Source organism: Amblyraja radiata, chromosome 1 (genome assembly GCF_010909765.2).
Source record: "Amblyraja radiata isolate CabotCenter1 chromosome 1, sAmbRad1.1.pri, whole genome shotgun sequence".
Lineage (NCBI taxonomy): Eukaryota > Metazoa > Chordata > Chondrichthyes > Rajiformes > Rajidae > Amblyraja > Amblyraja radiata.
Genome location: NC_045956.1, coordinates 77,943,825 through 77,968,355, shown reverse-complemented (window position 1 = coordinate 77,968,355; position 24,531 = coordinate 77,943,825). Strand labels below are relative to the sequence as shown.

At 41.9% G+C, this 24,531-nt stretch overlaps 1 protein-coding gene across 18 annotated transcripts in view; it reads left to right on the top strand.

Annotated features, from left to right (window-relative positions):
- col25a1 (collagen type XXV alpha 1 chain) overlaps positions 1–24,531 on the top strand; it is a 654,016-nt gene that overhangs the window by 478,253 nt on the left and 151,232 nt on the right. For 17 of the 18 annotated variants that reach the window (XM_033025377.1, XM_033025353.1, XM_033025321.1 and 14 more), the window contains exons 7-9: positions 15,341–15,418; positions 15,724–15,840; positions 16,253–16,288. In XM_033025377.1, coding sequence (XP_032881268.1) covers positions 15,341–15,418; positions 15,724–15,840; positions 16,253–16,288 — 231 coding nt within the window. Of the gene's footprint in view, positions 1–12,965; positions 13,026–15,340; positions 15,419–15,723; positions 15,841–16,252; positions 16,289–24,531 lie in introns of all 18 variants that reach the window. The other variant, XM_033025327.1, reaches the window with a different exon arrangement.

Sequence of the window (24,531 nt, the reverse complement as noted above, 5' to 3'; positions counted from 1 at the left end):
ACGCACCCACCAGTAGAACAAGACCGACTGGTGAAAGCTCGAAGGTCCGGTACACCAAACATGAGTCTTTTTTAGGCCATGGCCCAGGCCGGCCTTCTTGGAAGATACGCGAACCTCCAACATCAACCAAACCACAAACCCAGACACCACCGCCTCAACATCAACGAAGGATTTACAAAAAGAAGTAAACCTGCCACTGGTAACTATGGAGGTAGGTGGGTCTGGTTCCCTACAAAATACAGGGAGGTTGGGGGGAGATTACACTCCTTTCTGGATGCATGGAGCATGTTAACTACCGATACTTATATTTTAAGCAGTATCCAGGGATATACAATAGAATTTATACACTAGTACAGTCCTCCAGTTCAACATATACCGAACCGAATGTTCGTACTTTCCGGTAAAGAAAAATCAGAAGCGCATGCTGAACTGGAGCGGCTTTACGCAAAAGGTGTAATTGAAAAATCCCAACACGAACCGCTAGAATTCGTGTCCAATATATTTACCAAAAACAAAAAAGATGGTGGTTGTCGCATCATTATAGATCTGACCAAATTGAATACATTTGTACAATATATTCATTTTAAAATGGAAACCTTTGTTACTGCTAAACAATTCATTTCCAAAGGTTATTTCAGGGCTAGCATTGATTTAAAAGGTGCTTACTATTCAGTGCCTATACGAGGTGACCACAGATGTTTCTTAAAATTCAACTGGATGGGACAGCACTGGCAGTATAGAGCGCTGCCAAATTAACGCCTTCCACTACAATGGACTATTTGGGGTTCACCATTGACTCAGTTCACATGTCGGTGACTTTGCCAAAGGGAAAGGCTATAGACTTAATAGAGGCTTGAAATAACCTCATTGACATCAGTAAACCATCCATCAGATTGGTAGCAAAAGTAATTGACAAAATTTGGACCTTTACATTACCAAAATTTACAGAGAGCAAAAATACAAGCACTCAAAATCAATGCTGGTCATTTTGACAGACCAATGCAGCTTCCAATCAAAGCTATAATGGAACTAAAATGGTGGATAGATAACATTTGGCTTTGTTTCAATCCAATCATTATCAGCAACCCTTCAATGGTGCTACAAACTGATGCCAGTGCACTTGGTGGGGTGCCACCAATTCCATCTCCAGCTGTGGAGGTAGATGGACTGCTCAGGAGGCATCATTATTACTCACACTGGGCATAAACTACCTGGAAATGTTGGGTGCATTCTATGGCCTAAAGTCATATTGTACTGGGTCATATCACCAGCATGTTAGACTACAGATTGACAATACCACCGTGGTAGCATATATCAACCACATGTGTGGAAACAAATCGACATCATGTGACAATCTGGCTAATACAATTTGGCAGTGGTGTATCCAGAGAGATATTTGGATATCAGCTACTTACCTACCAGGTAAACTAAATTTAGTGGCAGACACCAGGTCACGCAAATTTAATGAAAACACCGAATGGATGTTGAATAAAAAAGTATTTGCTGATATTACAGCACGATATGGAACACCAGATATCGATCTATTCGCATCCAGGCTTAATCACCAGTTATCAAATTATGTTTCATGGGAACCAGACCCTGGGGCAGCGGCGACAGATGCATTTTCGCTGCATTGGGGGAAATTGTTTATTTATGCATTCCCTCCTTTCTGCCTCATCAGTCGGGTATTAAGGAAAATACAGCAGGACTCTGCGTCTGGTATTTTGGTAGTACCCGATTGGCCTACTCAACCATGGTTCCCAGTGATACTGAACATGGTATTAAAACCATGTATCACCATCCCGAATAGACCAGACTTGTTGGTTCATCCCGTAACAAGGGATAGCCACCCATGCCATAACTATTTGAATTTATTAATTTGTAGAGTTTAAAAATACCTCTACTACAGCTGGGACTGACGGACCGAACAGTGAACATGATTTCGGCGGCCCAAAGACAGTCCACCAAAAAACGGTATCTGGGCTATATCAGGAAGTGGGAGATGTATTGTAACAAAAACAGCATCACCTACAGAGATATGAACATCCCGTCTGTTCTGGAATACCTGGCAGGCCTCCATTATGATGAGGGGCTCGGTTATAGTGCCATCAACTGTGCCATAAGTGCCTTATCAACTTATCTATGGCAAGGAACAGAGCGTCACTCTGTTGGAACTCACCCACTGGTAACAAAACTTATGAGGGGGATTTTTAATACCAATCCCCCAAGAACCAGGTACTCCCAAATATGGGATGTGAGTATTGTCCTGAAGATGCTCAGGAATTGGTCTCCAGCAACAGCTCTGTCCCTACATAGACTGACATTAAAAACAGTCATGCTAATGGCATTGGTCACGGCACAAAGGGTACAGTCATTACATAAATTAAGACTGGACAACATGACTTCTTCATCTGAAAATATTAAGTTTCATATTTATGAATTAGTGAAGCAGAACAGACAGGGATCAGCGGGCCTCAATATAGAATTTAGGTTTTACCCAACAGATGATCGTCTATGTATAGTAAGACATTTGTCGTTATACATGGAGAAAACGAAAATTATCAGAGGCAATGAGAAGGCACTTTTAGTCAGCCATAAGGAACCACACAAAAAGGTGACAGTCCAGACCATCTCAAGTTGGCTGAAACAGGTTCTAACACAGGCTGGGGTGGATACTAATATTTTTAAATCTCATTCCACCAGGGCTGCAGCTACATCGGCAGCTATGCAGTTGGATGTACCAATGGACCAAATCCTCAAGGCAGCAGGATGGTCAGGGGAAAAAACATTCCAACTATTTTATAATAAACCAGTCATGAAACCTGGAACGTTTGCAGAAACAATTTTAAGTTCTGTAATTTAATTTACCCCATAAATAGGGGTTATAATTTGTGTTAATAAATTTCATGGATTTTAATGTCGGATTCATGTCTAAATTATGTTGACACAATTCCTCCTACAGTCATTAAGGCAGATGTGATGCATGGACTCGTTTCCACGGCATGAAATCACAGAGTTTTGAAATCTTCACGTAGTCACTCACGTGACTCCGAAGTAAAATAGTAAGATTAAACGAGAATTTACCAGTTCGAAGTTTGATCATTATTTTATGAGGAGTACGTTGAGGGAATACGTGCCCTCCGCTCCCACCCATGATCATATACTCAACTGGTATTTCTTTCTCTAATCTTACTGTGTTTAAGTCATTACAGTTATCTGTGATTTCACACCGCTGCTTTGAAGAATGACACGCATGTGTCCTGGCGGGGTTCTTCACGTATTCCCTCAATGTACTCCTCATAAAATAATGATCAAACTTCGAACTGGTAAGTTCTCGTTTAATCTTACTATTCTTTGTGGTACATTGTGGTCAAAGATAGAAACACAGTGCAGGGGCACAGCAGGTGGAGCTGAAGTCATAGTTTCAGCAGGTAGACAAAATTGCTGGAGAAACTCAGCGGGTGAGGCAGCATCTATGGAGCGAAGGAATAGGCGACATTTCGGGTCGAGACCCTTCTTCAGACTTGTACCTCATGGTTCCAGCAAGTTGGGTTCAATCCTAACCTCGGATCAATCGGGTTCAATCCTAACCTCGGATCCTTTCTGTGTGGACTTTACACTTTGTTCCTGTGACCTCCATAGGATTCTCACGTGGGTTTCCTCAGGATGCCCTGGTTTCCTCCCACATTTGAAAGACACGTGGGGTAGTAAGTTAGATGACTGCTGCAAATTGCCCCCAGCATGTAGGTGGGTGGTAGAAACTGGCAGGATTTGACGGAAAATAAATCACAATCAGAGTAAATGGATATTCGAAGGTCAGCATGCAAACTAGCTTGTTTCTCTACTGGATGGCTCTGTGATCTATCATTCAAAATCCATAGCTCCCTGCAAGTAGCAACACAAGAACATGGAGTGGCGAAGGCGTACTTGCCTATACTTGCCTTAATTGGTCAGGGCATTCTGTACAAGAATCAAGAGGTTGTATTGCAGTTTTTATAGAACTTTTGTTAGGTCTCATTTGAAGTATTGTTTGCAGTTCTATTTACCCCAATACAGGAAGGATGTGGAGACATTGAAGAGGATACAAAAGAGGTTCATCAGAATGCTGCCTCGATTAGAGGATATTAGCTCTAAAGAGAGATTAGACAAATTTGGATTGTTTCTCTGGAGCATTGGAATGTGAGGGGAGTCCTGATAGAAACATATAAAATTATGAGAGGCATAGAGAGAGTAGACACAGAGCCTTTATCCCAAGGTGAAAATGTCCAAGACTAGAGGGCATAACTTTAAAGTGAGAGAGGCACAGTTAAAAGATGTGCGGGGCAAAGGTGGTGGTACCTGGAACACACTGCCAGAGGTGGTGGTGGTACCTGGAACACACTGCCAGAGGTGGTGGTGATACCTGGAACACACTGCCAGAGGTGGTGGTGGTACCTGGAACACACTGCCAGAGGTGGTGGTGGTACCTGGAACACACTGCCAGAGGTGGTGGTGGAGGCAGATACAATAAATGCATTTTAGAAGTTTTTAGCCAGTCACACAGATATGCAGGGAGGAAGAGATATACTGTAGATCACATGCAGGCAGAAGAAATTAATTTAATGTGTCTGAAGAGCCTGTTCCTGAGCTGTACTGTTCTATGTTCTATGAGAATTTGTAATGGCCATTTTTAGGTACACAGTTACAACAGAGACTCTCAGAACCACTTTTCTTTCAAGTCCTTCTCCAATGGATCCCACACATTTTAATCTTCTGGATCAGCCTGCCAAAAGGTTATTTATCAGATAGCTTACTAAAATACAAGGATTTTACTAACCACAAGGATTGTTGTCTACTAGTCACTGCCCTATCATCATCAATCACCTTTGTCACCTCCACAACAAACTGAATCAAGTTAGATAGGAATGGCCTGCTGCAGAGAAAACCAAGTTGACTGTCCCTAGTTCAGAATCACACTTTATTCAGAATCAGTTATCTTATTCCAAGGAAATTCAATCGTGAAAAATCCTCTCCAATAGCTTACCTACGTTGGGGCAGCGGTAGAGTTGCGGCCTTACAGCGCTTGCAGCGCCGAAGCACCCAGGTTCGATCCTGACTACAGGTACTGTCTGAACGGAGTTTGTACATTCTCGTGACCGTGTGGGTTTTCCTGAGATCTTCAGTTTCCTCCCACACTCCAAAGACATACAGGTTTGTAGGTAAATTGACTTGGAATAAGTGTAAATTGTCCCTGATGTGTGTAGGATAAGGGTTGCTTGTCGGTGTGGACTCAGTGGGCCGAAGGGCCTGTTTCTGTGCTGTATCTATAAACAAAACTAAACTACCGCTGACATGGGCTCACCGGCCTATAATTTACTGGATTATCTCTGCTTGTCTTCTGAAACAAAGGAGCAACATTGGTTACTCCCAGTCCTTTGGGACCTCACCTGTGGCTAGAGAAGTTACAGAGATCTTCACCGAGGCCCATGCCTCTCTCAATAATCCAGGATAGACCCTATCAGGTCCCAGGGATTTATCCACCTTAATGCTTTTCAAGAATCCAATATCACCCACTTCTTGATCTCAAACTGCCATATCACAGTTTGAGTGTTGTAGCAACTCAGCAGGTCAGGCAGCATCTCTGGAGGAAACGTATAGGTGACGTTTCGGGTTAGGGCCCTTCTTCAGACTGAAAGTAGGGGATTGGGGGTGGGGGAAGAACTGGAGGCGAGAAAAGACCAGGACCAATCAGGGCTGGCAACAAATGACCTCAGGCAGGGTGATGTCCTGATAGGCCCATCGTTGGCTAGGGAAGGTGTTGCATGTCCTACAGCAGCAGAGGAAAGGACCTGGGGAGGCGCTGGTTTGGGTGGGAAGGGATGAATGAAACAAAGTTGTGTAAGTAGTGGTCCCTGTGGAAGGCAGAAAGCGGTGGAGATGTGAAGATGTAATTAGTGGTGGGATCCCGTAGGAGGTCATGGAAATGTCGAAGGATAATGTGTTGGATGCGGAGGCTGGTGGGGTGAAAAGGAGAACTGTCGTTGTTGCATCTGGGGGGAGTGAGAGCAGAACTACAGGACACGGAGGGTCCCATCTATGACAGAAGGGGGGAAACCCACATTCCCTGAAAAATGAGGATCTTTTGGTTGCGCCTCATTGATGTCACTATCTTCCATATTCTTTATATCTTTGGTCTACGCAAATGCAAAGTACTCGTTTAGTACCTCACCTACATGATCCAAGCATAAATCCCTCGTTTACCCTTGTGATCCTACTTTCTCCCTAGTCGCCCTTTGTTCTTTAATGCACATAAAAAAACCCTTATTCTGCAAAAAGAAAAAATATTTTCTTTAATATGATTTGCCAGTGACATTTCATGACCCCCTTTGGCCCTTCAAATTGCCTACTCAATTTCTTTCCTATTTCCTTTATATTTCTCAAGATCGAGTCTGATTTCATTTTACTAACCTTACATATGCTTCCTTTTTCTTTGTGATTAAATTTCAATTTTGCCATCCAAAATTCCTTTATCTTGCCAACCTTATCCCTCCGCATCACTAGCTACTTTAGGATTCTATTCACAACTAAAGTAGCTACTAATTCACCTTTAATTAACCCAGTGGGTTGGCATTTATTGCTTACAGTATTTAGATTTTTGCTTTCACATCAATTTTTAATCGCATCAAATTTGGTTCTCATGCTTTTTCATCCACCCCGAGTTCCTAATTACCTGTATCATAACAATGTCCAGACTGACATTGAGTGCAACTGATATATCCTGGAGCTGTCTGTCAGCTGTAAACTATGAATAATTTTAATAGGAGTCTTTATGCCAAATTGTTACTTAATCCATGCACAACATAGGCCATTAAAATGTAATAATGTAATGTTTTACTGTGCTTAAAAGTAACATTAGCAAATTTGCAGATGACACAAAGCTGTGTGGCAGTGTGATTTGTGAAGAGGATGCTATGAGGATGCAGGATGACTTGGATAGGTTGGGTGAGTGGGCAGATGCATGGCAGATGAAGTTTAATGTGGATGAATATGAGGTTATCCACTTTGGTGGCAAAAACAGCAAGGCAGATTATTATCTAAATAAAGTCCAGTTGGCAAAAAGGGAAGTACAACGGGATCTGGGGGGTCCTTGTTCATCAGTCACTGAAAGTAAGCAAGCAGGTACAGCAGGCAGTGAAGAAAGCAAATGGCATGTTGGCCTTCATAACATGAGGAGTTGAGTATAGGAGCAAAGAGGTCCTTCTGCAATTGTACAGGGCCCTAGTGAGACCACACCTGGAGTATTGTGTGTAGTTTTGGTCTACCAATTTGAGGAAGGACATTCTTGAAATTGAGGGAGTGCAGCGTAGGTTATAGAACGTGCTGTATGCACAAATACAGTACCTGACTGTGATTAATGATGATGATTCTGATAACATTCTACCACTAAGTGCATTAAAACATTATGCTTTGAGATAGAATATCCAGCCAAATAGGTGTTAAAATTCTGACTGAAATGTGGAGGAAACAAATTTAATAAATTCCTGGCTCTCTTTAACTACTGGATTTTCTTCATGATGTATGATAAGTGCAGGGTAATGGAAATGCCCAGTTCCTTTAATGGCCTCTGAGTTACTGTGCCTCTTCTGAAATATATCTGCAAAGGAAGTTTATTTTAAACAGAAAAGTTATCACATGTCTGGTCAATACCATTAGAATCAAAGTAAATGGAGGGTAATAGTCACAATTGGTGCTGAAATTTATCAATTTAAACCAACATTTGGGAGTGAGAAAGTGCAGGACTATTCGCAGGATGATTCAGCAAGTTTAAAGCCAGCAGCATAGGATAGCTGGCGTATTTTGAAACTGATAAGTTGAGAACTGGAAAATTTGGCTGTGCTTCCACTGCAACTGGCTTCTATTCCTATGAGCACTGGAGCACATTTCATATGCAATTTCCTGAACATCCATACAAGGCCAAACTTGCAATAATAAACGGGGCACAACATCATTTAGAAACTGAACGCAAGAAATATTCTTTTCAAATTAACCTTTTACGTGTAGTTTTTAACTAAACATAATAAATAGGTAAACGTTTCTTTAAGTCATAGTTCCTAGTTTCAATCTTTCCAATCCAGACAGGATGTTGAAGATGGTTAAATAGGCCCTGTAATCAGTGAAAAAAATATTTACTTTTAAGGCTCCACAAAAAAAAATAACTGTTCACTCCTTGGTTTTAAGTAAGGCATTGCAAACTGCTTAAGATTTAATTACAGACACTCCCCGACTTACGTAATAGGCGACCTACGTTAAATCACACATACGTAACTGATTCTTTAAGCCCACTAATGCCCACCTGGTCTCCACATCGGAGCTCCCCCATGGTCACCATGTCGGAGCTTCCACCTGGTCTCTATGTCGGAGCTCCCCCATGGTCTCCGCGTCAGAGCCATCACCTGGTCTCCATGCCGGAGCTCCCACTCGTTCTCCTCGTCAGACCTCACACCAGGTCTCCAAGTCAGAGCTCCCTCGTGGTCTCCGCATCGGAGCTCCCACTTGGTCTTCCACGCGGAGCTTCCACGTGGTATCCATGTCAAATGGTAATTTTACGCATGCGCAGTAGCACATCCGTTTTACGACTTACATAACATCTGGTGATGTTAGTGAGGGAGAAGTTGACAATCTCATGGAAAAGGATCCCTTTGGCAGAAAGCACAGAAAATCATAAACCAACAAACCATCTGCATCCACATTCCTATTAAGCAGCAGTGGAGCGCGCCAAAGGTTTGGCAGCAAGTGAACTGATTCCTCATGAGCAAGAAATGATGCAGGGGAGGGAGGAGAAACAAGTAAAATGAATAGTGGCTTAAAGAACAATACATAGTACCCAAACCTTTCCAGCATTCTCTCATGTTAAATTCCAAACTCTTGGTCCTTTTTTTATGCCTTGAAGGGAATTATGGATAAATGCTAATCCCAGCAACGTTGAGCTAGTCCTGAGAGCTCAAACAAGTCAGATTATCAAAGAGTGAGCTTCATGAACTGCAAAGTCCCAGCTCTAACTGAGGGAGGAATGATCACCCCGGTGACCAGTTGGATTTGGGAACAGGTAGAAGGTGAAGCCAGTGAGAAGGGATAGCAGAAACCCAACTTGAACGTGACAGTTTCTTGTTTTAATCTGAGTGCATTCAGGGTTACGAATGGGAAATCCGTTGGGAGATGTGCTTTGGCAGTTTAAACACATTAATCTCTCATTGGGAGTGATATTTAGCAGCAGTTTTAGAAAGTAACTTGAGATGCACAGGGTTTCCACTCTTCCTGCAACTTGCCATTGTTCGAGGATGAGAGCAAGGAGACATGAGGGGGATGCTGAGGAGCTGACAGACAAATCTGCTCATAAATCCTGCAGCTTCGTAGCTACTTTCTTCAGCGTCGCTGTGAAATACATTCCTCACTGGAATGCTGTTAGCTCTTTGTTTGAGATTTTTTTTTTGCAACACTTCCACTCACAGAGTCTTGGTTACTGCACTTAGCATATTTTCCAAACCGCACCATCGTGGCTGCTGATATCTGGTGATTGTTGTGGACCCAAAGGACAGCAAGCGCCTCAGACATGGGCTTTCAGACACAGATTCTGCATGCATATACTGCAGACAGAATGGGCGTGAACAGTGCTTCTGTGCAGATACCCCTCTCTCCAGTGCACCTTCACGCAAGTGAAGAGTCCCACCTATCTGATAGAGAAAGAGGGGGAGATGGAGAGAGGGGAGGGGGGGAGAGAGAGAGAGAGAGAGAGAGAGATACAGTAGGTACACAAAAATGCTGGAGAAACTCAGCGGGTGCAGCAGCATCTATGGAGCGAAGGAAATAGGTGACGTTTCGGGCCGAAACCCTTCTTCAGACTGATAGGGGGCGGGGGGGGGGAGAAGGAAGGAAAAAGGGAGGAGAAGGAGCCCGATGGCGGGGGGATGGGAGGAGACAGCTCGAAGGTTAAGGAAGGGGAGGAGACAGCAAGGGCTAGCAAAATTGGGAGAATTCAATGTTCATGCCCGCCGGACGCAGGCTACCCAGGCGGAATATGAGGTGTTGTTCCTCCAATTTTCGGTGTTGCTCACTCTGGCAATGGAGGAGACCCAGGACAGAGAGGTCGGATTGGGAATGGGAGGGGGAGTTGAAGCTGAGTTCAGGTAGGTTCTTGCGGACTGAGCGTAGGTGTTCGGCGAAACGATCGCCCAACCTCCGCTTAGTCTCACCGATGTAAATCAGCTGGCATCTAGAGCAGCGGATGCAGTAGATGAGGTTGGAGGAGATACAGGTGAACCTTTGTCGCACCTGGAACGACTGCTTGGGTCCTTGAATGGAGTCGAGGGGGGAGGTAAAGGGACAGGTGTTGCATTTCTTGCGGTTGCAGAGAGATACAGTGCTTGGTTCTCTTTACATTTGCAGTGTTGTTTAGTCGATACATTCATGTGAAAAGGTTAATAAATCATTGGATCAGAATTAGTCCATTCGACCCATCAAGTCTACTCCGCCATTAAAGCTTGGCTGATCTATGTATTCCTCTCAATCCCTTTCTCCTCCCTTCTCCCCGTAACCTTTGACATTCCGTGCATGCAGCATCATTTCGCGTGTGACCTCCTGGGATGGTACAAACTTCAACTGTATCGGATGCTTCTCCACCAGACTTAGCCACTTGATGTCTGGATAGCAGAAGGACATGATACTGCATTTCTTCCACACAAAGCCCTAACATTGGCTGCACCGAGCTTCAGTGCGACCCCTCAGCTCGTATTCCTGTAGCCTGGAATGTGCCAGCCAGCAGTGTTCCCTGACAGACATCTCATTGCACTGGAAGGCCAAAATGTTTTGGGCAGAACAAAGAGCATCTTTCATTGTTGATGATCTTCCAGCAACACTTGATGTCTGTTTGAGTACACTGGAAACATATCCAAGAACATGCAAGTGGCCTCAGATTGCTTAGGTCGGGCAGGGGATGGAGCTATCAAGCATCATGCATACCCAATGGTTGTGTAGGATGGAACTGTAGATGCTGGTTTGCACCGAAGATAGACACAAAATGCTGGAGTAACTCAGCAGGATAGGCAGCATTTCTGGAGAGAAGGAATGGGTGACGTTTCGGGTCAAGACCACAGGGGCCACAGTTTAAGAATACGGAGTAAGCCATTTAGAACGGAGACGAGGAAACGCTTTTTCTCACAGAGAGTGGTGAGGCTGTGGAATTCTTTCTCAGAGGGCGGTGGAGGCAGGGTCTCTGGATGCTTTCAAGAGAGAGCTAGATAGGGCTCTTAAAAATAGTGAAGTCAGGGGGTATGGGGAGAAGGCAGGAACGGGGTACTGATTGGGGATGATCAGTCATGATCACATTGAATGGCAGTGCTGGCTCAAATGGCTGAATGGCCTACTTCTGCACCTATTGTCTATTGTCTATTGAGACCCTTCTTCAGACTTGGTGGTTGGATTGAGTTGTGTACATTGACATTGTCCTTACTCAGCCTAAGTAGTTAACATGACGGTCAGTGTGCAGTGTGCTAACAAGCCCACTGCAGAACGTTTCAGATCTGATGCCCCATTCACCCACAGCATGTAAAAGATTAAAATCTAGCCAAAGCAAAAGTATAATATTTTTATAGCAAATTAAAATTCAGAAATCGTTTGTAAAAATCTACAGTTATAATTTTAGAACTAAGGTGCTCCCTCTGCATACTCTCATTTGCAAACATCTTTGTGCAATAAAGTCCTTTCAACCAAGTAGTGATCCCTACCAACTTCAGAATGCAAAATGATAAATGGCCATGGTTCAAAATGTCTTTGTTAATATTTTGCACCATCTTGTAAATGATTAATATCAAATAAATGCCTTTGCACACCATCATATTTCATGTCATCAAGCAACGACAAGCCAGCCTAACTGATCAATGCTGAAGATAATTTTTTGCAGATGATGAACAGACTTGGCTCCAATAGAAAACGATTGTCATAAATACGTATGAATTATGGACTTTTAACCAAGTCTCTGGAAAGCATCTTCGAAGTCAGTAACTTCAAACAACCTTGAGATGAGCCTGGGGAGAAATGCCACTCAAAGTGTGATTGATACGAGTGAGCCATTGATGATGAATGTTGTTCTCTGGTGTGACATTTACAGAATCTATTTCAAATTTACTTGTGAAACAGTCCAGGGTAAAACTGGTGAGGTGATTTGACTGAGACTCAGAAATAAACCCAAATGATCATTTCGGATATTAATGGCGATCTCTTTCTGTTGACTTTATTGGGAAAGCAGTTCTTTAAAGAGACTCTTTAGTGCTTCATTGGAGATTGAAATCAGAGCATCTCAGCTGTCCCTGTAGATTGTACTGAAGCAGATGTTAAACCTGTAGTAATGCAAGATATTTCCTGATCTATTGCTTTTTAGCATTTTTTACTTTTTAACAAATGTAATTTGTGAAGCTACCAGTCAAGCAGTTTCCTTGTGTGCTATTTTAACCATAGACTCTTTTGACCGCTGCTGCCTTGGACTTACTGATGTCCAACTTGTCCCCGCCTCTCTGCCCCCAGCACCTCTGGCCAATTCCTCACATGTGACCTGAGACTCATTTAAAACTATCCATCCTGGCAGGAAACCGTGAGAAGAAATGGATCAGTTGCCTGTGCTGCAATCATATTTCTCTGATCCCAAACACAATTTTAACTGAGCATAACAAAATGTGGCACAGGACTAAACGGAAAGATGTTGGAAAGCATCAGAAAAATACTCACCAAACTATTTTATTGCACTGAATACCCTTTTGGGCACATTATTTCAGAATCTTGGTACATCTCTAAATTTAATTTAGGTGAGTGTGTCATATTCAGAAGTATATAGAGAAATAGTTGCAAGGTGGCATGCCCTGTTTTGTACTGCAATGTGAAAACGTTGTGCTGTGTTGTGTTGGTTTGTTTGTTCCTATGTTGTGTTGTGTTCCCAGGGACTGCCGGGCTCCCCCACAGTGGCGGCTCTGCACAGTAATCAGATCCTCACTGTCAAGGTTTGTGGATAATGTGTGCGTGCTCAGTCAGACCACAACCAGCATACTATTGTCACTGTTTGATTTGCCAAGTCTAAATGTTCCACGGCAAGTTGTAGTAAGTTGTTAAAAATGAGATGGCGTTTAACTAAATTGAAAGATCATTGAAATAAGAGATAAACGATCTGTTATTGTTGGCCTCTGTGAGGTAAGGCTCAAGTCTAACAATATAAACATGACTTAATTCTGCCTAACCAAGAGGTGAGAAGTTGCCTGGCATTATGTGACCACATGATAGGAAATCAGAAAGTACAAGAGTATTTTGCCTGGAAGTTGGATTTCTCCCATTTGTGTTGCAGTAAGTGGGTGCTGCATTTAACCTGAATCAGTACTAAATTTGCAAAATTTACCTTTAAAATTGTTCATATGGTTTGTGGTTTTTCCTTTGTTAAAATGCTTGTGCATTGTTCAGCAGCAACACCATCTGCTAGGAAACAAGTCATGGCCTTTAAGTCTTCTCTCCATGGCAGCCACAGTTCAATGGCCCAGCAGTGGTGGAGGTGAGGGAAACAGCTGTTAGCACAGGGGACTCGAGTCTTCAGTGTTGATGGCCACAACCAGTAGGCTACCCAGTCAATAATGGCACCCACAGATTGATTCTGCTTCATGAATGGCCCTAAGTTACTGCAAGACACAATCGCCACATTCAGGTAGTGATCGCAGCAATGGTCTCTGCATTAAGAAGCTCCTGTAAGTGCTCTGACGCACTGGAATAATGCAAATTACAAACAGTGCAGTGAATAAACAGGCAGTACATAGAGTAAAATGTAAATGTTCCATTAAGGCCATGGTCGGTGACATGTGCAGGCTATTCATCACATGTGTACAAAATGTAAGTTGTGGACGACTCGGTTTTGGCTAGTTTTCTGCTAGTAGGGCTGAAATAATTATTGTCCACATTTATGATATTTTTCACGTACGTGTCTGATGCCAGAAAAATGATGCCTGTACTCGGATAACATGTCCGATCCAATTTTCTGATTAGCAAGGCTTCCATTGGAAATGGGGACAATAACAATTAAATCTTGCATTATGCAGTTTTTATGTGCATTTTACACATGAAAACATGGGCATAATTTCAAAGCAATTTAATTTTAAATCAGCAAAAATGGGAACTTTATCATTTGGAGCGTTCTTTTGAAAAGGCACAGTTTGCAAATTTAATTTGTATGGAGTTAATGAATCACAAATGAATATATTTGATTCTGGTTTTAGCTGATAATGAAGAGCTATTAATTCAAATAAGTTTTAATTCACATGGGAGAAAGAAGAAATCTTACAATTTGGTAGATAATTCTCAAAGTGTTCATGGATTTTTAATAACTATGCATGCTTAGGTACTGAACAAAGCTTTTTCTTTAAAAATTGAACTCATAAAGCCGCACAAAATGTTCAACTGAGCGACTCATACCAGTTCATGCTTAATAGTAAGATCTAAGAGTTGTATTCAAATGCCCCAATACTTGTGTTCATTACTTTGTTTAATTGAACACAGAATTAGTATGCTGGATAGTGTCTGACTGAATGCATCACTGTAAATCCTCTTGGTTTGTTACATGGAATTCATGCTAATCTGCCAGTTAATAGGCACAGTGAGCTATGCATTTTCACAGTACAATCTCCGAAATGAATAGACCAGAAAAAGAATATGATAATATTTGAAAGGAATGGATTCATTTTACACAGTAATATGTAAGAGTAAAATGAGACAAGGAGGTAAACAATGACCATTGAACAAATTGCATTCATATAATATTTTCCTTTGATCAATATTTTTGGATTGAATGTTCCACTCACCAATATATTTTATGGACAGGGACTATAGTTAGGGTGCATCAAACCTAGATTTTCCAATTGGCATTATTTTAATTCATTTAATATATTTGGCAGGCACATTGAAAGATTAGCTTCATGATGGCATTATTTTAAAGCTTTGTGTTGAGGGTTAGTGTGAAATGTATACAAAGGTTAGGCAGACAAATAAACAGACAGATGACTGAGTTGATAACTTAATCAGAACTTTTAGTAACTTTGATGACAAAGATTAGGTCTATCAATCACGCTCATTTCCGCTTCCTTTGCATAATATTGTGCTGATATATTGGTGTTGACATGGCATGTATTCCATAGGCAAAATCCTGAACTGTATGTAGTTGGTAGAAATGTTAACTTGCTGTTCTTAACTGTTTCTCCTCCTTCTTTTGAAACCTTCCCTTGCCACTCCTTGACCTTTCTGACCTCTGACCTCCAAACTTTGACTTTCCCTGCCTGATCAGATGGCGTTTCCATACCCAAGAGTCAATCATGGGTTCCTCTCGGCTGATCAGCAGTTTATTAAGCGACGTCTCATGAAGGTAGTGCTAGTGCTTGTAGAATTCTTCTTTGCATTCTTTACTGTAAATATTATTCTCACTTTCCTTTGATTTTCTTTTACTTGCATTAAAATTAGAAAATAAATACATATTTGCTGCTGACTTAATTATCTTTGCTTTGTCACTCAATTGAATTTTGATTAATTGCCCTTATTTGTAACTGGCTGTAAAATCTAAAAATATCTTCCCGTAACATTGCTGTTGTAAATGACAATATTTAAAAAGTAATGTTTTAACAATATTTAATCCATATTCTTTTATTCACACACTTCTTCACTGCTCTGTAGGGTGATCAAGGTCAAGCTGGCCCACCTGGACCGCCTGGGCCTCCTGGTCCTCCAGGCCCACGTGGTCCTCCGGGTGACACGGGGAAGGATGGTCCTCGAGGAATGCCTGGAGTACCTGTAAGAATTTATCTGATTTATTTTGGTGCACTGTATCATTACAAGTTTTGTTTTCATGGAACAACCAAATATTAAAGATAAGGTACTGTGGAGCAACAATGCACGTGTTCAAGCCTTGTAAACGCTTAATTCGCTGGGTTATCTTCGGTGCAAGGCCTCGTGGAGGAACCTCCGTGCGTTCAGATACTTAGATGATTAAGGTAGAGAAACTTCTGGAAGCCGGGGGAGATGGCATCAGAGCAGCAACTCAGGAACTCAGGACTGTCTTCCTCTCACTCCATTGAGACTCGGTAAAGGAAGAGGAGAACATCTATGTCATCGTAAAAACAAGCTAATGCTTTTCCTAATGGACATTTACTTATCAAAGATAAGTATTTATTACATTCACTGAACAAACTCTCTTTGGTTTTAGGGAGAAACGGGGTCAAGAGGTGAACCTGGATTGGTGGTGAGTAAAATCCATGCCATAGAATAATGGGAGAATGCATCAAATCTTGGATGAAAGCTGCAAGACAAGTTCTGTTTATAATAGATGAACTGAGTAACATTTTGTTCAATGATATTTGGGATTTGGGTATTGAACTCGAACCCTTCCCACCGGCCACTCCCAGTCACCAGAAAAGAGATTAAATAGTTGTAGTGGTTTCCACACGTAGGGATACTTGTGGTATAAGAGCCACATTTCTGTTTGAATAAATTGGTATCTCGTTTCTGTCAGGATCATTTGAATCATCCACTTGGCTCAGTTTCATCCTTAATTAATGAAGTCACTCAGCCCTGTAATTACTATTTAAAGAAATTTATAACAAATATTACTTTTGAATCTTTTTTTAAACTTGTGACGCGAGCACTTCAAATCACATCCATCAGTAAATAATGTAAGTTTTATTTTTAATTTGCTTTTAACACTAGCATCCCTCCATCTCTCCCTTGAGATCCAAAGGTTCAAATTGAGAATCATGTGACTTACCTGTAAGTACAGGTCAAGGGAGTTTTTTTGTCATATGCACCAGATATAAACCGGAACAATTAAATTCTTATTCGCTGCACCTTTAGAGGAACATAAAACACATAAGCAACAACAATAAATATACAGTTATTTGAAATAAAATATATCATGATAGTGCAAAAACCAAAGTATGTAGAGCAAGCATAGAAATGCAAAGTCTGTAGTGGTCCAGCAGGGTTGGCGTGGTCGAGGAAGGGTTGTGATAAAGGTGTGCAGGGTAAAAGTAAAAGTTGGAAGATGGGAAGAAGCTGTTCTTGAGTCTGCAGGTAACAGTACCCTCTCCTCGATGGTACCAGCAAGAAGTGGTCGGGATAGTGTGGATTTTTGATGTTGTTCGCTGCCATCTTGAGGCAGAGTTCCCGTAAATCTGTTCTATACTGGGGGGGTCAATACCCATGAGAGACTGGGCAAAGTCCACCACTTTCTGCAGCTTCCTTCGTTCTTGAGTGTTTGAATTTCCAAACTAGGCCGTGTTGTAACCAATCAATATACTCTTCACGGTACACGTGTAGAAGTTTGGCGTGTCGCATCCCCTCAAACATCTGAGGAAGTAGAGGAATTGGTGAGCTTTCTTCATGACTGCATTGACGTGCTGGCCTCAGGACAGATTATCAAAGATGCATACACCCTGGAACAAGCTGTTGAAACATAGAAACATAGAAATTAGGTGCAGGAGTAGGCCATTCGGCCCTTCGAGCCTGCACCGCCATTCAATATGATCATGGCTGATCATCCAACTCAGTATCCCGTACCTGCCTTCTCTCCATACCCTCTGATCCCCTTAGCCACAAGGGCCACATCTAACGCCCTCTTAAATATAGCCAATGAACTGGCCTCAACTACCCTCTGTGGCAGAGAGTTCCAGAGATTCACCACTCTCTGTGTGAAAAAAGTTTTTCTCATCTCGGTTTTAAAGGCTTTCCCCCTTATCCTTAAGCTGTGACCCCTTGTCCTGGACTTCCCCAACATCGGGAACAATCTTCCTGCATCTAGCCTGTCCAACCCCTTAAGAATTTTGTAAGTTTCTATAAGATCCCCTCTCAATCTCCTAAATTCTAGAGAGTATAAACCAAGTCTATCCAGTCTTTCTTCATAAGACAGTCCTGACATCCCAGGAATCAGTCTGGTGAACCTTCTCTGCACTCCCTCTATGGCAATAATGTCCTTCCTCAGATTTGGAGACCAAAACTGTACGCAATACTCCAGGTGTGGTCTCACCAAGACCCTGTACAACTGCAGTAGAACCTCCCTGCTCCTATACTCAAATCCTTTTGCTATGAAAGCTAACATACCATTCGTTTTCTTCACTGCCTGCTGCACCTGCATGCCTACTTTCAATGACTGGTGTACCATGACACCCAGGTCTCGCTGCATCTCCCCTTTTCCTAATCGGCCACCATTTAGATAATAGTCTGCTTTCCTGTTTTTGCCACCAAAATGGATAACCTCACATTTATCCACATTATACTGCATCTGCCAAACATTTGCCCACTCACCCAGCCTATCCAAGTCACCTTGCAGTCTCCTAGCATCCTCCTCACAGCTAACCCTGCCCCCCCAGCTTAGTGTCATCCGCAAATTTGGAGATATTGCCTTCAATTCCCTCATCCAGATCATTAATATATATTGTAAATAGCTGGGGTCCCAGCACTGAGCCTTGCGGTACCCCACTAGTCACTGCCCGCCATTGTGAAAAGGACCCGTTTACTCCTACTCTTTGTTTCCTGTTTGCCAGCCAGTTCTCTATCCACATCAATACTGAACCCCCAATGCCGTGTGCTTTAAGTTTGTATACTAATATCTTATGTGGGACCTTGTCGAAAGCCTTCTGGAAGTCCAGATACACCACATCCACTGGTTCTCCCCTATCCACGCTACTCGTTACATCCTCAAAAAATTATATAAGATTCGTCAGACATGATTTACCTTTCGTAAATCCATGCTGACTTTGTCCAATGATTTCACCACTTTCCAAATGTGCTGCTATCCCATCTTTAATAACTGACTCTAGCAGTTTCCCCACTACCGATGTTAGACTAACTGGTCTGTAATTCCCCGTTTTCTCTCTCCCTCCCTTCTTAAAAAGTGGGGTTACGTTTGCTACCCGCCAATCCTCAGGAACTACTCCAGAATCTAAAGAGTTTTGAAAGATTATTACTAATGCATCCACAATTTCTGGAGCTACTTCCTTAAGTACTCTGGGATGCAGCCTATCTGGCCCTGGGGATTTATCCCTTAATGGCTGCCACATCATTGAAGACAGGTGCATATCCCTTGGTTATTCCTTCCTGAAGTCAATAATTAGTTCCTTGATCTTTCTAATATTGAGAACAAGATTGGTGTTCTGGGACCACTCATACAGATTATCAATTTCTCTCGTCCAATGGTATCATTAATTAATTAAAAAATGGCGTTGGAGCTGTGTCTGGCTACACAATCATGGGGGTAGAGAGAGTAGTACAGGGGACAGCGTACAGCCTTGAGGTGACTCTGTGCTGATGGTCAGCAAGGAGGAGGTGTTGTTGCCAATCTGTATAGATTGAGGTCTGCTGGTGAGGCAGTCGTGGATCCAGTTGAAAAAAGAGGAGCCAAGAATTTTTTATGTTATTTTTTCTAAGACCCAGGTCTCTGAGTTTGATGATGAGTTTGGAAGATATAATGGTGTTGAACAGCAAGCTGTGGTTGATGAACAACTGCCTGCCTTCCATGGTCCTGTTGTCCAAGTGTCCCAGCTCAGAGCGGAGAGCCAATGAGATCATATCCACTGTTGATCTGTTGTGGCAGCAGGTGAATTGAACTGGGAAATTCTGCCTCACAATGGAGAGAGTCAATATCTTTAAGTTGCTGGCCATATACACATCTTTGAGGATCTGTCCTAGGCCTGGCACATTGATGCCATCGCAAGGAATGCTCACCAATACCTCTGCTGCCTCAGTAGTATGAGGAGATAATGGCATGTGGTCAAATACTCTATCCAACTTCTGCAGGTGTACAGTGGATACTGGGTGCTCACAGTCTGCTTCAGATATTCAGAAACTCAGTCAGGAAGGAGGTTGCAGCAATTTCAGTGCATATTTCCCAATTAAATCATTTGGCTGCACTACAGTGGCAAGTATGGTCATTTTCCATAATAAATCAATATAATAATCTGCTTTACTACCTTAATTTGATGTGAACAATAGAGAACTATACCAATTATATGGCAGTGTGCCGCTTTGATAAAAAAAATAAGCCTGTTTATTTCATTAGTTTGTTAAATTTGCTAAAGTGTGAATGATTTGTGCAACCTTTACAACCAATAAATCTTTAAATGGCAATCTTTTACAGCAACAACTGTTTTTTTATTACAGTGCTGCAAAGTGCAGCCTATTATTTGTACAGCGTCATCCTTGCTAATTGGAAATGTCTGTCTTAAGGTCATAGAAGTGACACAGAACTATGCCTTTCAAATATTTGTTGTTATCAAAAGCACCATGAATTCAAGCAATTAGGATAAATTTAATTAGAGAGAAGCAGCTTAATTTCATGACCCATTGGCCTGATGATTATTATTATATTGACCTTGAGTCTGTGCTTTTACTGAACTAAAACTGGCAGCAATGGCCATAAATATCTTTGTTTCAGATGTACTTTGTCAAAATTGGTCCTTGTCAGGAATTTCAAATTCTAATGCCTTTTTCTCAACTGGAAAAGTAATTAAAAATATAAATTCTGGCTGAGTGAGATGCAACTGTGTTTTTTGTTCCTTGGATCTACATTAGTATGTGAAGACCTGCGGCCATTTATCCAATTATTTCATTCCACTACGATCACATGCCCTTCACGTATACATATCATGGGTAAAGGTGTCAAGGGTTATGGGGAGAAGGGAGGAGAATGGGGTTGAGAAGGAAAGATAGATCAGCCATGATTGAATTGCAGAGTAGACTTGATGGACCAAATGGCCTAATTCTGCTCCTAGAATTTATCAACTTATGCTCTATCCATGACACTTTCTGATTCAGTATCTTGGACTATAAGCAACATGCAGTGTGCTTCCTGACTTGAGAAGGGAGATGTATTGATGGAGATGGCCATGCATAGATACCAGATCTTATTTTAGTTAATAACTAGACTAAGTGGGACCCGTTCTGCTTCTCCACCAATTCCAATATTGGTGGCCAGTGAGGGGGGGGGGGTGGTGGGGGGGGGAGCACTAGCAGGAGTGTTGTGGGTCAAGTCAAGTCAAGCACAGTGAGTGCAGGGCCAACAATCCATTTCAAGTCAAGTCAATCCATTTCAAGTCAAATCAAGTCAAGTCAATCCATTTCAAGTCAAGTCAATCCATTTCAAATCAAGTCAATCCGTGTCAAGTCAAGTCAATCCATTTCAAGGGCAGGCCAAACAACTCATGGCATTTTCATTCCATTTCCAATTTTGCATTGCAGTTTCAAGCACAGGCAGGGCAAGCCAAACAACTCATGGCATTGTCATTTCATTTCCAATTTTGCATTGCAGTTTCAAGCACAGGCAGGGCAGGCTAAACAACTCATGGCATTGTCATTTCATTTCCAATTTTGCATTGCAGTTTCAAGCACAGGCAGGGCAGGCCAAACAACTAATTGCATTGTCATTTCATTTCCAATTTTGCATTTCAATTTCAAGCACAGGCAGGGCAGGCCAAACATTGTCATTAACGGCTAACAAATCATTTATTGCAAGTACATTGCAGACTCACAGTTCAGTTGATTCACAGATTAGAATCACATTTGTGGCCTTCTCTCACAATCTTCCAGAGTGACTGACTCACGTCCAGGCATCTGGGGTTTTATAGCCCTGCCCTCCCCCTCTCCCCCCCCCCCCCCCCCCCCCCCCCCCCCGGAAGGGGCGTTACCTTCATCATGGTGATTGACAGGCGAGAGGACCAATCAGCTGATCTCAATATTTTTTAAACACTCATATCCTTTTTATTTTTCAACGATCAGAAAAATCCTTGGGGCTGCCTCAGCGGAGGAGGACTGTGAGTAAGATGGCCAAAAATCATAGCGATATAGGGTAGTGTTTTTTCTAACATCAATATACAGCGCAGACAGGAAGTGGTCAAGATGAGACTTTTAGTTATATAGATGATACTGCGGCGATCGTGGACCAAAACGTACAGTAGGAAACAGAGAGCCGCACGGTGTCTGCTTTCCTGCCCTTGTTTCTGAGGAACTACTGCTTTCAGGCAAGTGTTCCTGCTGGAAACTAAAGATAGTTCTGATATATTCTAAACCATATCAGATCACAAGCTATTAATATAGATTATTACTAAAGATGAATATTTCAGAATATCAGCCTCAATTTAAGTTTGCCAGTATTATGATCTTTTTGAAAATATTAAAAATGTTTTTATCCTCGGCTTGGAATCATACTGGCCCAGGCACAATGCCTTCAGTCTCCCCACACCTGCACTTACATTGTCCAGATGCAGAGGCTCAGTGCTTCCCATCCCGTTGCCCCAAATCTCCTCAACTCCAAGCCTAAGGCCACCAGAGCAGCAGGGCCTCCAGAGAAGTCCTTTCCCTGACACAAACTGGTGCTTTGACAATCAGCAAAGCCTTACCCCTTGCAGCTATGCCAGCTGTCAAACCTGTGATACTTTAATTGTCGCTAACATTCAGAAACATTTAAAAACTATTGAAAAAAATGAATCAAGATTTGGTCCATTATTTCAATTTTTTTTCGTTTTCAGTTAAATAGAAATGATGTATTTTTAAAGAACCTCCCTTCCCTTTTTCTTTTTGTACCTGCAGCCTTACAAAGCTCAGTCTATGGATTCTCGGATCCAGCGCTTGATCTATCCTGATGCGTTATCCCCACCATAAAAACATGGAATCTTTCCAAAATTTCTCATGCTGGACTGCATTCCGCAGTCCAAATTTGTCAGGATTTCCACATTTAGCAACATGTGCAAGGAAATCCCAGATTTGCTTCCATTTAAGCAAATAAATTCTTGCCGTCTTGTTTGAGGCAAGATCCGGGCCATTATTTCTTCTTGGTATCAATATCAGGGTGAGAGACAGCAGCATTGGGGTAATCCAGTGGAACCCAAATTGTAAAAGACTTCCTTTCATGGAATAATGTTGTGCCCGCTCTCAATTGAAAGTGCTGCTGGTTCCAAAGGTTACACATCTGCATTTGATCAATGCTTTCTTTGCTTTTCACCGGCAAAGTTTCTCGCATTTCACAAGATTACCTCATCGCACCTTAAAATTTGTCCCTGAGTTGACAGTGGTTGAAGGAAGTTTGAAAATAAATTGCCAAATGCATCAAGTGTTTGTAACTGGACTTCTGTTTACTTCTTTTGGATTAAGTTTAGGTTTAGGTTTTTATTGTCACATGTGGCAAGATACAGCAAAAAGCTTTGTTTTGCATGCAATCCAATCAAATCAGATAATACTATACATAATGTAGATAAATAAATGGATATCATCAAGCCAAATGCAGGAACAATAGGTAGAGCCAAGGGGAAGATTCTAAGAAAGCAAAAACGATTTTGGATCTCTGGAATTTCTTATAAAAAATAATCCGATAAGTGGACATCTGCTTCTGGCTAAAGTGAGAGAGTTAAATGTGTGGGAGTGCAGAATATAATTCTCTGAATTGTAGCGCCCCAGTTCCAAAGACTAAGTCGAAGGTCCTCAATGGGGTAGAGGAGAATCGTACATTACCCATGCTTATGGAAGGACCATTCAGAAGCCTGACAACAGAGGGGAAGAAGCTGTACCTGAGTCTGTGGGTGTGCACTTCAAGCTTCTGTATCTTCTGCCTGACTGGAGCAGGGAGAAAGAGGAATGACCGCAGTGGGTCTTTGATTATGTTCGCTGCTGAGGCAACATGTAAAATTTAACCATTTAACTTTCCCTCTTTAGCCAGAAGCAGATGTCCTCTTATCAGGTTATGTTTTTAAATAAATCCCAAAGATCCAAGATCTTTCCTGCTTTCTTAGTCACACATGGCAAACTGGTTTCACAGGAAGAATAAAGTGCTCAGAGTATTTTCTATTGGGAGTTAAAGTAGGATTACTTTCACGCTCTAGATTGTCCATATAATTTTTGAAGAGCTTAATCAAACTTCCCAACTCTGAATAACGATTGTCATTCTGGGAATCAAATTTAAATTGTGACCCCTTCCATCAAGAGCTTCCATGTGCACTACAGGTGGATAGTGATTATTGGACCACAGGGTGCTGTTTTCATGAGGCTCTTGGATTCTTTCTGCCGGAAATACAAAGTTAATGAAGGGAAACTCATTTAAGATCTGGGAAAAAGATTAGCTCCAGCAAGCCTGGGAGAATAAAAAACAATCAATTGCAGAGCATTTAGTGCTGGATTAGTAGGATTCTCCTTAGCTAAATGGGCTATGGATAACTAAGCATCTATTCTTTTTGCATATATTTACATCCTCTGTAACTAAGATGGGACAACTTATGTATTCATGCAATGGTTTACATGCTTTTATTATTAATGCACAAATCTGCAACAAAGCTTTATTCAACAGTTGGCAAATATGAGAATAATGTATTGCACTATCATGCAAGTCCAATGGATTAGAAAACTTTGGTGACTTAAGCCTGTCACTCCTCAAAGCTCTCTCTAATAGGCAAAGTTATAACCAAAATCAGATTTAAACAGTCGACCTTATTCATAGAATTCGTCACT